Here is a 12,532-nt window from a genome sequence, read left to right as displayed (position 1 = left end):
GCCACAAGGTTGGAGGATGCTATGTTTTTCATTTAGCAGAACTGACTCTTTTTCCTGTCACGGTTGCACCAGCCTCAGGTAGCCAGCTGGAAGCAGACAGGTTACTGTGAGTCAAGTAGCCTATTGTGGGAGTACAGTGTAAGAAAATAAAATTATCGTTTTAAATTGTTTGTCCGTTTTTTTGTTATGTATACAAAGACCTAAGACTAACACTGTAAACAGACTTCTTAACTATTAAAAGCAAATTATTATCCATATTGATTACTGTAGTTATGACTGTCACTATCAGAGGTTTACTCCGTATTATTTTGCCAAAACAAGGGGAACCTACCTATTGGGTTCATGAGCACAGTGATGGATTAAAAGGAAAAAAGGTTCATGAGTAGGACTGGCATTGCGACAGTTATATGAGATTTTGTCACTGAAAACCTTTGAGTCAGTGGGATACACATAACTCCACATAGCTTTTTCACATTTCATTCTAAATAATTTAGTAACCCACCCCCACCTGTGTTTGTTTACAAGAGCAGACCCTGCTAGAAAGTAGCACAGGAGCTCTCACTGCCATTATGATAATCTTTCATGTTTTCAAATGGTCTGTCGTGCTCTCGTTCATCCACGCCACCGTGTTTTGAATCTGAAATAATGGTCTCTGTGTTGCTGCTGGCACATACAGCTCAGGAAATGCCTGAATGGGAGAGGTGGGAAATAAGTAGAGCAAGAACAAGAGAAATGAGTTGAGAGACATTGTCCCCAAAGTGATTATTTTTTCAGGATCCTCCCTGTGTCAGAGGACAGTTTCCTTGCCTCACTTGTTGGATCAGGAAGTTGGATCTCTTCGCTAGCAGAGACCCCGGTATCCACCCACACATTAATCTGGCCTTTCTCCCATTCTGAGGTCCAGGCAGGGGGAAACAAACCTTTCTTCCCTTTGTGAGGAATTCAACATGAGCATTCAGCACATTCACCGCTCACTGTGAAGCTCTGAGCCAGTTCAGCAAAACTTTTCAACGGGGTGGGCGATCCGCAGCACCAACTCTGCCCCCCCCTCTCAGAGAGCAGGTTGTTGGTCAACAACAGAATACAAAAGGGGGCCGAGGGCAGAGCACAGCGGCCTGGCTTCGGCTGCACCAGCAGTCCTCTAGTCGCAAGGAATGTGAAATGTTTCCCAAGGAAATTCCTCCTCCTCCAGGAAGGCAGGGAAGGAAACCAAGAGAATTTTGACACATTTCAGGCAGTGGGAGTGAGCATGAAAAAGAGGGGAGTGAAGGTGCTGATTGGTCGACTGTTAGCAAAGTGTGTGAACAGCATGGTGGAGCGTGAAGCTGAGTTAGGACTGATTTCACTCAAGGATACAATTACGCAAAGGGGAACTACAACAACAGGTTAATATTTCCAAAACCAATTAATGTATTTGAAGAAGGACCAAAAATTTGAATTCTCAACAATGGCTGTGGTAGGGGACAAAGTACCATTAGAAAGCAATGACATTACAGCTTTAGATTCCATGACCAATATAATTACTTGCAACTTCTACTTGCAGCAACCTATCACGAGCTGTGTTATATCTTTAGGTGATAGGTGATAATATCTACAATGGGGGCATTTTCATTTATCTCTAATATGGGTATGTTCCTAAGCTCCACTCCCTGAAACCAAACGCTTTTATTGCAGTGTGGCTCTAGGACATGAATACAATGTCAGTTAACTGTATGGGTAATTCTTCAATGTATGACCTGTTTAGTTCATCAGTAACATTTAGACCAGATCATTTTTTAATCAGCACGTCCCAACTATGAAATGGCAACTGGATTATTATTGAATAGCCCCAAAACCAATCAATATATAAATATGCAATTCAGCATTAGAAACTCTCATCAAATAAAAAAGGAACAGTATAATCAACTGTGACAAGGTCTTGGAGAGCAGCCAGGCAGCCGTTTGAGCAGCCGCTTGACTTTGACATCACAGTGAAAGCGACATTCATGTGCCTACATGTTCTGAGTCAGATTTCTACAGGGATGCACCTTATTATCAGCCAGAAATCTGTATTGGCTGATACTGACTGCTATCAGCCTATGGACAAATCACATGACACTCACTGGTGGCATTGGCAGATGTTTTTTTGTTGTGTCACATCAAGTTTGTGCACGCTAAAAAGCAGGAATCAAGACTAACAGTGTCCTGTTGTCCCGAAGATGATAGAAAAAGTGTTTCATATGAGCAGAGATCTTCCCCAGGATGCCTTTGGGTCAAAAGCAGCACGCAGTAAACTCACTATCGATGCGTCAGCGGAAGCACTCTGCTTTTCCCACGATGATGCTACAGCATTAACAACAAATCTATGTTAAAATCTGCAGGAGAGCTAGTTAATGTCAGCTGTTAGCAGTCGGTGGTTGGAGCTAACAGCTAATGGAGGTTTTGCTGAGTGACATGACGTGTGCAAGCTCTTTTCAGTAAAAATGAGTACTAAGTGAAGGTAAATTATAACATTATCATGATGTGTTCAAATGTAATCTTGCAAAATTTTGTTATTGGTGAGAAACTTGAATTAAAAGGGAAATTTTGGTTTATTTCAACCCGTCTCTTATCGTCCTAAATTTGTTTCAAGTGACTAGTGACATAGACATAATATTTAGCATGTTAGCCGTTAGCCTAGATATAGCCAGGGCGCATAGTAGCGTCAGACCTGTTAAAACGTAAGAGAACGGGCATACCTTCAAGTGCAAAGTTAGTCCACTAAACAAGCTTTTTTTCCACAAAGACCGTCTCATATCATTAGGATAAATGTCAGAGAACATATAGAAAACGACATGTAAACATGTTGTCTTACCTTACCGGTGTGCTGCCATGTTTGTTTATCCCTCTAGCTCTGCTTTCCAAAGCGCGGCCGAAATATATATTGCCAGCTCTAGATAAAGCCCAGCTGGATACTAACGTTACTCCAGGTGGAGGTGTCTCGTCCTCGGTCACATCCAGACCTTGAAAATAAGGCTGCAACCGCTCCCATTGCTTGCAACAGAGGCATTCCTCTTCTGTGGGCACTGGGGCACAGCATTCACAGGTACACCACCAATCTCCAGAGCTACGCAGCCTTGATGCAGCCATTCCTCCTCTCTCGTCCTCTACCTGTTGTGCCTCTCTCTCTCTCCTCCTCCGTTCTTCAATTTCACAAAGCTCTTGGTCAGTGTATTCTGGCTCAAATAAATAAGGGCGGCCATCAAACTCTGCAAAATCAAATTCCTTCTCCACAAAGTCGAAGTCTGGCAAAAAGTCAGCCATTATTCTATAAATCTTTCATAAAATGAATGAATGAACTTTTCAGGCTACTGTCGGGTTCTGCCTTCCAGCTGTTGCTGCTTGTTCAGGCACGCTATGAGATTGCTGCTTGTTCTCACGATATTTTGGCCGCGCTTTGGAAAGCAGAGCTAAATGGTAAACAAACATGGCAGCACACCGGTAAGGTAAGACAACACATTTACATGTCATTTTCTATATGTTCTCTGACATTTATCCTAACGATATGAGGTGGTCTTTGTGGAGAAAAAGCTTGTTTAGTGGACTAACTTTGCACTTGAAAGGATGCCCGTTCACTTACGTTTTAACAGGTCTGACGCTACTATGTGCCCCGGCTGTATCTAGGCTAACATGCTAACTATTATTTTTATGTAGCTAGTCACTTGAAACAAATTTAGGACAATAGGAGACTGGTTGAAATAAACCGAAATTTCCCTTTAATAAAGTTGTTTAAAGAAGAAATTTGTTGGTGTTTTCACAGCAATATAAAACTGATATTAGAGAGGGAATTCTGATATATACAGTATAAATGCTTTTTTTAAATACATTTTTTTTTTTACGTCAAAAATGTGTATGATTGAATTTGTGGTCATTCAAAGAGTGTAATGATTTAATGATTTTTATAAAGCTTAATTATCTTTTTGTTTTTATGCATTTTTATGCAGATTTCTTTAATTCCCTGTAACAAATGGGGAATAAATAACAACAACAAAAAACAAACAAACAGACAAAAAGACTGATGTCCGCACAGAAATTCACAACTGTTTCATCTCTAGATGTCGATACTGACGGTCTGGCCAAACCAAGATCATAAACAAGATGCAAACCGACGTGAACTGCTGTGTCACATTTTGAAGGGCACTGGAGAAGGCTTGTTTATGATTGCAAAAGGAAGCAGAGGATTAAGCAGACAGTGTCTGTGTGCAGCGTCAGATTACTGGCTCTTCTTTTCCTGTTATGAAATCAGATTACTGCAGCTCCCCTGCTAGGAGAAACAATATCCAAGCCTTGAGATGGGGGGGGTTAGCGAGGAGGTGAAAGGGGACAGTAAGCTCATCTTATTCGACCGACAAGCCCTCCTTTATTTGTATCCTGATTTAATGGTTTCATCTTAGGTTTAAAAATGAACATACAGAGAATTAGACATTAAAGCAAGAAGATTAAGGCCAGAGATGATACTAGAGATTGCACGCTAACTATTCAACCTTCCAGATATAATAAATGGATGTGTGCATCGCAGCATAAGGTATATGTAAGACTTAGGGCTGATAGATTTATATTCACTGACCTAGAACAAAGAAGCTAAAATAATGTTGCTTCAGTGCAGGCCTTAGTTTGTTTTTGTTTGTCTTATTTATTTGCTGACACACACACAGCACACATCAATTTGATGCAATATACAGAAGTGGGGCAGAAGAAACAAACATCTGACCAGAGCCTGTAGTGTACACTCAATTACTATCCAGATAAGGCTGTGCCACTCACGAGAGAATAAGGTCATCTTGGAACTCACATGAATCAAACGGACAGAGAGAAGGATGCTCTGCTCACCCAAGATAAACGTCAGAGGAAAAGAGGAAAGATGTTGTTGATTTTGTAGCTTGTGGGAAAATCTTTGAGATAAATGTCCCTCTCTGAATCCAGATAGTTAAACTTGAAAGACGGACACGCATTTGAAGTAAAAATACCACGGACTGAAAATGTCGTGCAAAAATGTCTCCAGAGCTTGAAAACATTTTCAATTCAGTTTATTTTGAAAGCCTGTAAATTGGTTACCATAACAACTTCCCTTGCATGTTGGAAATAATGAAGCCTGGCGAGCTTGTGTGGCAAACATGACAAAACTGCTTGGCTGCTCCCATCACTTTAGTGATGAGGATAAAGGTCACAGGTTTTGACACCAAGTTGTAAAAGATCGTCTTTGCATGCTGCTCCACATTCTTTATTGTTAGTAGATAAACATAGCGCCATCTTGACCTCTGCATTAATGTCATTCCTGCAAATACCACATCACTCCCTCAACAAATGCCTGCCTGGCCATAGACATATGCAGGCTACTTGGGTTCCCGTGCAAGCTGTTAAACCCCTAGTACATACTGTATTCCTGTGCATTTTATTACTTAGCCGTCTTTGGTTACTCAGCAACATTACCAAAGTCAGCTGTTTGTTAAGAGGGAAAAGGTGGGGTGAACTCTCTCTGCTCCAAGCACACCCTCCAGTCATTTTGTGTTGCTTTTGAAGATGTTTAAGCATGAAAAAAACTCATCTTATAAGAAAAAAGCTACAACACTAACACCACATGGTATAAGAAACACTGGAGGGTGGCAGACTGGCAGGCATGGCAGTGCTGGAATAAAAACAATGCTTGTCCAACTGTTCCAACGGGCCTGTCAATGATGGAGCTGCCACAACACTTGTCTGGCGGGTAAAAAAACAGTCAGATACTGTATCACACACAGCAGTAAAACTGTATGTGCCAGCTTATGGTAGCATTTAGATATAACAAGCAACCAATGATAACAAGTGCAAGAGTAAAAAGCGCCTTGTGCACATAGCAGATTTAACAAACATTTTTATGAATCTAGCTTGACCCTGTGTAATACTCGACAAGTAGATAAAAGAAAGGCAAAGAAAATAGTCAGAAAATGCCCTAGCTTTTTTAAAAGTCCTTGTGTTCCTGTGCCATAGATGTGTCAACAGCAAAACTGTAAGGAACCGTAATCCCATGCTGAGAGGGCCTATAAGAGCTGAACATATTTTCCATTGCGAATAAAATATTTTCCCCTAAGCATGGCTTTCAGTAGGGCTTCACAGCTTAGGAGGATCGATTTTTAAAATGTGGCGTCATATTAACATCAGCTGTGTGTGATGTTTTAGAGTACCACAATAAAAAAAAGTCAAATGGTAATGTTAACAGCCCTATGCCCTCATTTGAAACTGTGCCACTTAGTTGGACACCCACATTTGCTAAAGGCCAGCGGAGGAGCAAACAGCTGCACACAAAATGGCCCAGCCCCTGAAAGCATGCCAAGGCAGAATCCCCAAAACAGGCCTTGGGTTGGGCTCCATGGAAGACCTTTCACACCAGTCTAGGATAAGCGGTCTAAAAACAACGACGGCCACAATGGGCTCGGCAAATTACTTTGAAGAATGCTGGGAGCACTGCAACACCAATTCACCATGCAAAACAAAAGCTGCAACCACACTTTTTTGCCTAAATAAACAAACTGTGTCATTTACAGTATCTCTTCTACTCATTTACATACTCACAATTTACCCCAGTCATCAACAAAGACTTGTGTCAGGCAGCTACTGCAGTCTTGTGCAGAACAATGACGGGTGACTTTAGTCTATGCCTCATTAATAATCCATTGTCATCCTCATCCTTATTCATCTTTAATACAGCACCTTGTATGTCATCCACTATAGAAAGAGAGCACACAGCGTAGAGGCAGAAACATGGGAAATCAATGTGTTATGTATGGCGTGCTCTATAAATGCACCAATATGTCTCCTGCTTTCTCTGCTAGCCAGTAGTCTTAAAATTTTATGGATACAGTTATCAAAAGCATACTCGCCTGTATGCCTGTACAGTGCATCAGTTTTATCTATTTATGCCCAGGAAAAGAGATCTAAAAGTGTAGGCATTTCATCACAGACACAGATCGATGATCTCATAGTTTCCGTTGTGAAAGATGTGATATTAAGGTCACAAAATCTAATTGTCTCTTCAATGGCTGGAATGATATTTTCAGAAAAGGAACCGTAATAAAAAGGGTTGTGAGCTGTTGATTTACAGAGCAACGCTGTCACTTCAAACACTCACACTAGTTGGCTTCAAATACGCTGAGTTGCCACAGATAAAACAGACTAATATTCAAACAGAGACTTGAAAGATCGCCATCACTATAAATCACCCATGTTTTCTGCATGCTATAGCTCCACTGACACTTGCATATTCATGCAGGCACTAAAGTGGCAGCAGGCAAACACACACATGTACATCGACTGTGGAGGAAACCCTCCCCTTGCAAGCCCACTTCTCTTCCAATGAGTGGAACAGATCTAGGTCAAAGCTGATTAATGTGCCCACAGCTCCCGAGAGGTTTCTGGTCAGGTGGCAGCAGCAGTGCCTGCTCACTGACAATGAATACTGATGCAGAGTATCACAGAATATTACTGCTATACTCGGATTTAAACGGTGCCATCGAAATAACATCAAGACAATGGCTGCGAGTATACTTGCATACACAAAAGCGACAACCAAAACAGTTTGCTCTCTCCTTGTGCCAGTTGCTGTGTCAACACTATGAAGTGCTGGTGTTTGTGTTACGGCTGTGTGGACCGGTTAGCCAACGCTGAGCTACACAGGGGTATCTGAACATAAACATAAAGCACAGCACGAACACATGAACATGAAATCAATGTGGATTTCAAATGGCCAGCCAGCTGTTGAACTGCCCATTTGCTCGGACAGCTCATGACACACGGTGCTTGCAGCTACAGGATGAAAAGGATGACTGCTAGTTATGAGGCGATGAGGCATTCATGTCACTGTATTTATAGACAGTTATGTTGCTATTAGGTGGCATGCATTCCGTAAATCAGTTCAAGCACAGGCCTGCATGGACAAAGGGAAATGTAATATCTGCAAAGCTTTACCAACGTAGCCACAGAACAGAAGATAAGCAACACCAACAGCTCCAACCGATAGTTAGCTCAACTTTTGTTAACGCTAGCTAGTTATCCTAACGGTCGGAGTAAAAATTCAATACAACTGCAAAGAAAACAATTACACACATGGGGAGTATGTCTTAAATATTTTTGTACATAAAATAATGTAGCTTTGCACGTTATAGCCGACTGCTTCGTTGCTGAAAAAATAGCATTTTGAGTTAAATGTTTTCAGCACGAAACATAAAAGGAACTCGAACACCAGCGCTAGTTGCTAGTTAGCTTTAGCATTAGCCACCTTGCTAGTTAGCTTGCTAGTAAACCAACCCAGCAGTGTTTTGGAAATGTGTGGCAGCTCGCCTCTCTCGCCTAACGCTACAGTCAGCGAGGGCGTTGTTTGTCCACTGTTAGCCTGATGTTTATTAAGCCGTTTAGTGATTTGTAAACATTGTGGTTTGCGGTATTTAACGCTAACACAACGCATTGTTATCGTTACCTCGGCACGCAGCTTGGGGATGATCGGTCTATCTCCCAGGTCGCAAAGAGGTTCATGGGTACAGGCATGCTGCCGGAGCCCGAGCCCAGGGACACAGCCCCGGCTAACGCTCCGGTCGGGAGGGTTGTCGGTGCTGGTCCACCGCCGCCGCCGCTGCTCGGGTTCAGGAAAGCGGCCCGGACGCCTCCTCTCTCTACAGCCGCCGCCATCATCACCTCCACTGCCTGGGGAGCAGCTCAAGCTAAGTGTCGGACGAACGCGGGAGCCGCTGAACTCTGTGCTGCCTGCTCCTGCTCCTCCAGACTCCCAGCTCCTCTACACTGACTGGAGATGCTGATAGGCGGGGCGGGGCATGTCACTACTGATAGGGGGCAGCACGTCCCTGCGTCTGGGGTGGGACATCTTTACTATCAAACGGGCCTCAACATAATGCTTCACTCACACATGGCATTTAAAGATTGAGGATACACCTAAGAAAATGTTGCGTTGCCATGACAAACAGTACAAGAAATAATCATCCAGGTGATTATAGCCTTGCTCATCTCCACTCCCCCATCATCTCTGCTGGTTAGCTCTGGGAAATGTTAATAAAGAAGAATGGGCATAAACATAATAAAATCAGACTTGATTACACAGGCATGCAATGTAGACCTGAAATAACATCTGGAGAGGACTATACTCTTCTAAAAGACGGAATAAATGTGTGTGCAGCTCAGTATATTAACTCAAACATGCCTTATTTCAAACAAGAAGTTCTCATACTTGGTGTTTCTACATTAAAATGAAGGGATTTCAAATTGTAACCACATGCACAAGCCTATATACTTGATTGGGTTCTTCATTGCTCATGAATGCAGCATTTAGTTTCACATGAATGCAGGTGGACACACTCACTGCTGGCAAGTGTGAGCTACTCTGGAGAGGTGAATCTGCATAACAACAACAACAACAACAACAACAATTATTATTAGTATTTCCAGCTGAAATCAAACTGATTACAGCTAAATACACTCATTAAGGGGTATTAGTGTAAGTGTATTGGTGTATTGTCATATGTGTACATTAGTATATGTATTGTGGTGTGTGTATAGCGACATGTCTATTGTAGTAGATGTATTGTGGGATATTTTGTGATGTATATATTGTGGTATTTGTGATGTAGTATGTGTACCGTAGTGTGTAGATAGTGGTTTATGTATTATATTGTGCTTTCCATGTTTATAGTGTATTGTGGGTGTATGATGTTTTAAACTGTATATTTTTAATAACATTTTATATCTACATGTAAAAGCCCAACTAGGAACAAGAGTTGTAAATTTAATAACTTTAATAACTAAAAAAAAGGCTTCATGTAAAAGTAAGTTTTGAGGATTTAAAAAAAGGTACCGAATACAGCCTATAAGTTCCTCAGCCGGAGAGTTCCACAGCTTCACAGTATACTGTCGTACAAATGCTCTTCAGACTAGTTATGGACAAACAGATGAAGCTTTTTTGTTATGAAAATGAAAAGATGGTACAAGAGCTATACACAAAAACTATATAATGGCAATTCCTAAAGAAATATATATAACCTGTTTGTCTAAAAATTGTTTCACAACAAGCTTTCATGTGTGCAGTATGTGCAGTACCTGCTTTGGTTATTCATGATCTGTCATCAGTCTCTGATGACGTGATGACACCTGGTACTTTACTCAGTCATTGTTCTTGTAATGCAAGTGTGGTGAAATTCATTGACTGTAACTGTGTGACTAAGGAGTCAAATAAAGCTGACTTGACTTGACATGCCCAGTGGGGTTGGGTCGTGTGTGTATGCACGTTTAAACTGACTGAGGGAATTATACAAATACTAATTTGTCAAGTGTTACAGGGTTTTGCACAATCAGTACTCTGATGTAATAACTACACATCATTCTTCTGTCAAACCAGTGTTGTTGACACGTTCCCCTTTGCTTCGTGGACTTCTTCCAACCGCTTGTTTGGACTTTGAATAGAGCATTATACCATATGCTAATAAGCTCAGCACTTTGTCTGTTACAGTCTCACGGGATATATTGTTGCCACTGAAAACATGCTGTGAGTGTAAGCAATCTAATCTTTAATCATTGCCAGCCAACTCTGTGCACCCGACAGTGTTTAATCTTCCAGACTGCAGAAGTGGCAACATCCCCCAGGGTTGTTAGTAATGATGATGGCAATCGTGATACAACTTATGAACGTGTCATTTTTTGGCTCACTATTCTTCAGTCTAACAATACACTTGAACAATTTTTGGTTCATGAAGAATTTATCAATATATTTATGGAAAGGCAAGGTAAGGCATTTCTTATATATACAACACTTATGTGGAGAAGAAAACCTAGTGTGCTTTGAATTAAATTGAAATGGGAGAAAGAACGCTATATTTCATTTAATACATTTTTTTATGAATGAAAGATGTTAAAATGGGGAAATCACTGACCTGTCTTGTTATACCAAGGTGTCTGGAAATGAAAACTAAACTTCTTTCATCATAAATCTGCAGCGCTTGTTTGCTTTCTATTGGTATTTTTCATTTTATAATGTTCTGCCCTCTGACAAAATGCCACCACCTCAAAATTACCATGATGGGCAAAATGATTAATGAATGAATTTGTGGATTGCATCACCACCTAGTGCTGCAAAACAGCACTACAACAAAATATAGGACACTAACTTGCACGTTGTGATCTATCCAATAGATGGCAGACTGTCTGCATTTATGGTCAGATCTCTTCTCCTCCCCGTCTCTCTTTTCTTCTCACTCTTGCTGGCTCTACCCTCTTGATTAAACCTCCTCCTCCTTCTCCTCTAAGTGTGAGTGGGTGGGCACATAATTGTGACACTGTGACACTGCTGATGTTTCCACAACAGTCTGACGTTTTATAAGCCCACCTTTCACCTTTATTAAATTGTGGAGAAGAGACTAAAATACCCAAGCATCAGTTTGTCAGGTAACATCTGCTCAGTGGCATGTGTCCTCCTACTAAGTCAGAGAAATTGCTCGCATCCTAATTTCAAGTGAAGAAAGGTCTGGAGCGAAGAGGAGGCTGCTGGTGTTGATGCTTTTGGAAAGGTTGCAGAGCATTTCCTGTTATTAAAGCCAACTGACAGTCAAAGGAGAGCAAACATAGCAATGCATGTCTCTGACGTAAGTGTATAGGGAACAGACAATACTAATTACCCACATCATCTGTTAGGTAACGGCGTCTTATTCTTTCTCAGATATGTGAGTGAAAGCAATAGATCTTTCACAAAGCCCGAGCAGTGACAAGCGAATGCGGTCTCCAAGCAGATCTTTATTTTTAGGCGTGAGCTTTTGTTTTAGGCTTGTGCCACCTCCACACCATCAAAGTCAGACATTTTTAATGAGCAGGCCTTTGACTACAAGCTAAAAACAACCCCTTTTCTGAATCACTGCACAGAGCTTATAGATTACAGTCACGCATGTTCTTGTATAGATTCAGAACTTCAAGGGCGTCAGGTCTTTGTGACATTAAAACTTAGCAAAGTGAGCATGATCAAAAGTAGCACCAGTGGAGGAAAGGGTCTGCTTTGTAACTCCCTCCAAGGGGAGTGCCACTAGATATTTCTGTTGCTGAATAGGGGTGTAGATCACAAGTTTCATCATGATATGATAGCATTCTTTGGACAATGATAAAATACTTGCTGGTTTCCCCAAAGTCTGCCACAACATGATTTCGATTCATTTCAATTCAGACGCCTGCGATCAATGAGATGTCTTCAGTGTCTTTTTCTTGGATGCTTGACATAGTCTGTCAAGCACTTGGCTGCTAGCACCATAGATATATAGTGAGACCATACACCATTCCTGGACGCCATTCATTCCTATGAAAGTTGGAGCATGAAGCCAGAAACAATGACCAGCACGGCCACCGTACCACTGGGCCCATAGACTAGGCGCACTACATCTGCTGGCTGAGCTGGGAATAAAATGATTCAATCTTGCTGTTCTTCTAGACTTTCCAAATGTTATTGGACCAAATGGATCAAATCCTGATAGTGAAACGAAGTGGTTGTGATGCTCAA

The 12,532-nt window shown here is 41.5% G+C and overlaps 1 protein-coding gene across 1 annotated transcript in view; it reads right to left on the bottom strand.

Moving 5' to 3' along the window:
* The window catches only part of zmp:0000000755 (phosphofurin acidic cluster sorting protein 2), a 59,640-nt gene extending 50,853 nt beyond the window's left edge, over positions 1-8,787 (bottom strand). The window contains exon 1 of the mRNA XM_049600932.1: positions 8,468-8,787. Coding sequence (XP_049456889.1) covers positions 8,468-8,679 — 212 coding nt within the window. The 5' untranslated portion in view covers positions 8,680-8,787. The remainder of the gene's footprint in view (positions 1-8,467) is intronic.
* Positions 8,788-12,532: the final 3,745 nt, after the last annotated feature.

Source organism: Epinephelus fuscoguttatus, linkage group LG16 (assembly GCF_011397635.1).
Source record: "Epinephelus fuscoguttatus linkage group LG16, E.fuscoguttatus.final_Chr_v1".
Lineage (NCBI taxonomy): Eukaryota > Metazoa > Chordata > Actinopteri > Perciformes > Serranidae > Epinephelus > Epinephelus fuscoguttatus.
This window is presented reverse-complemented; position numbering and strand designations above follow the sequence as displayed.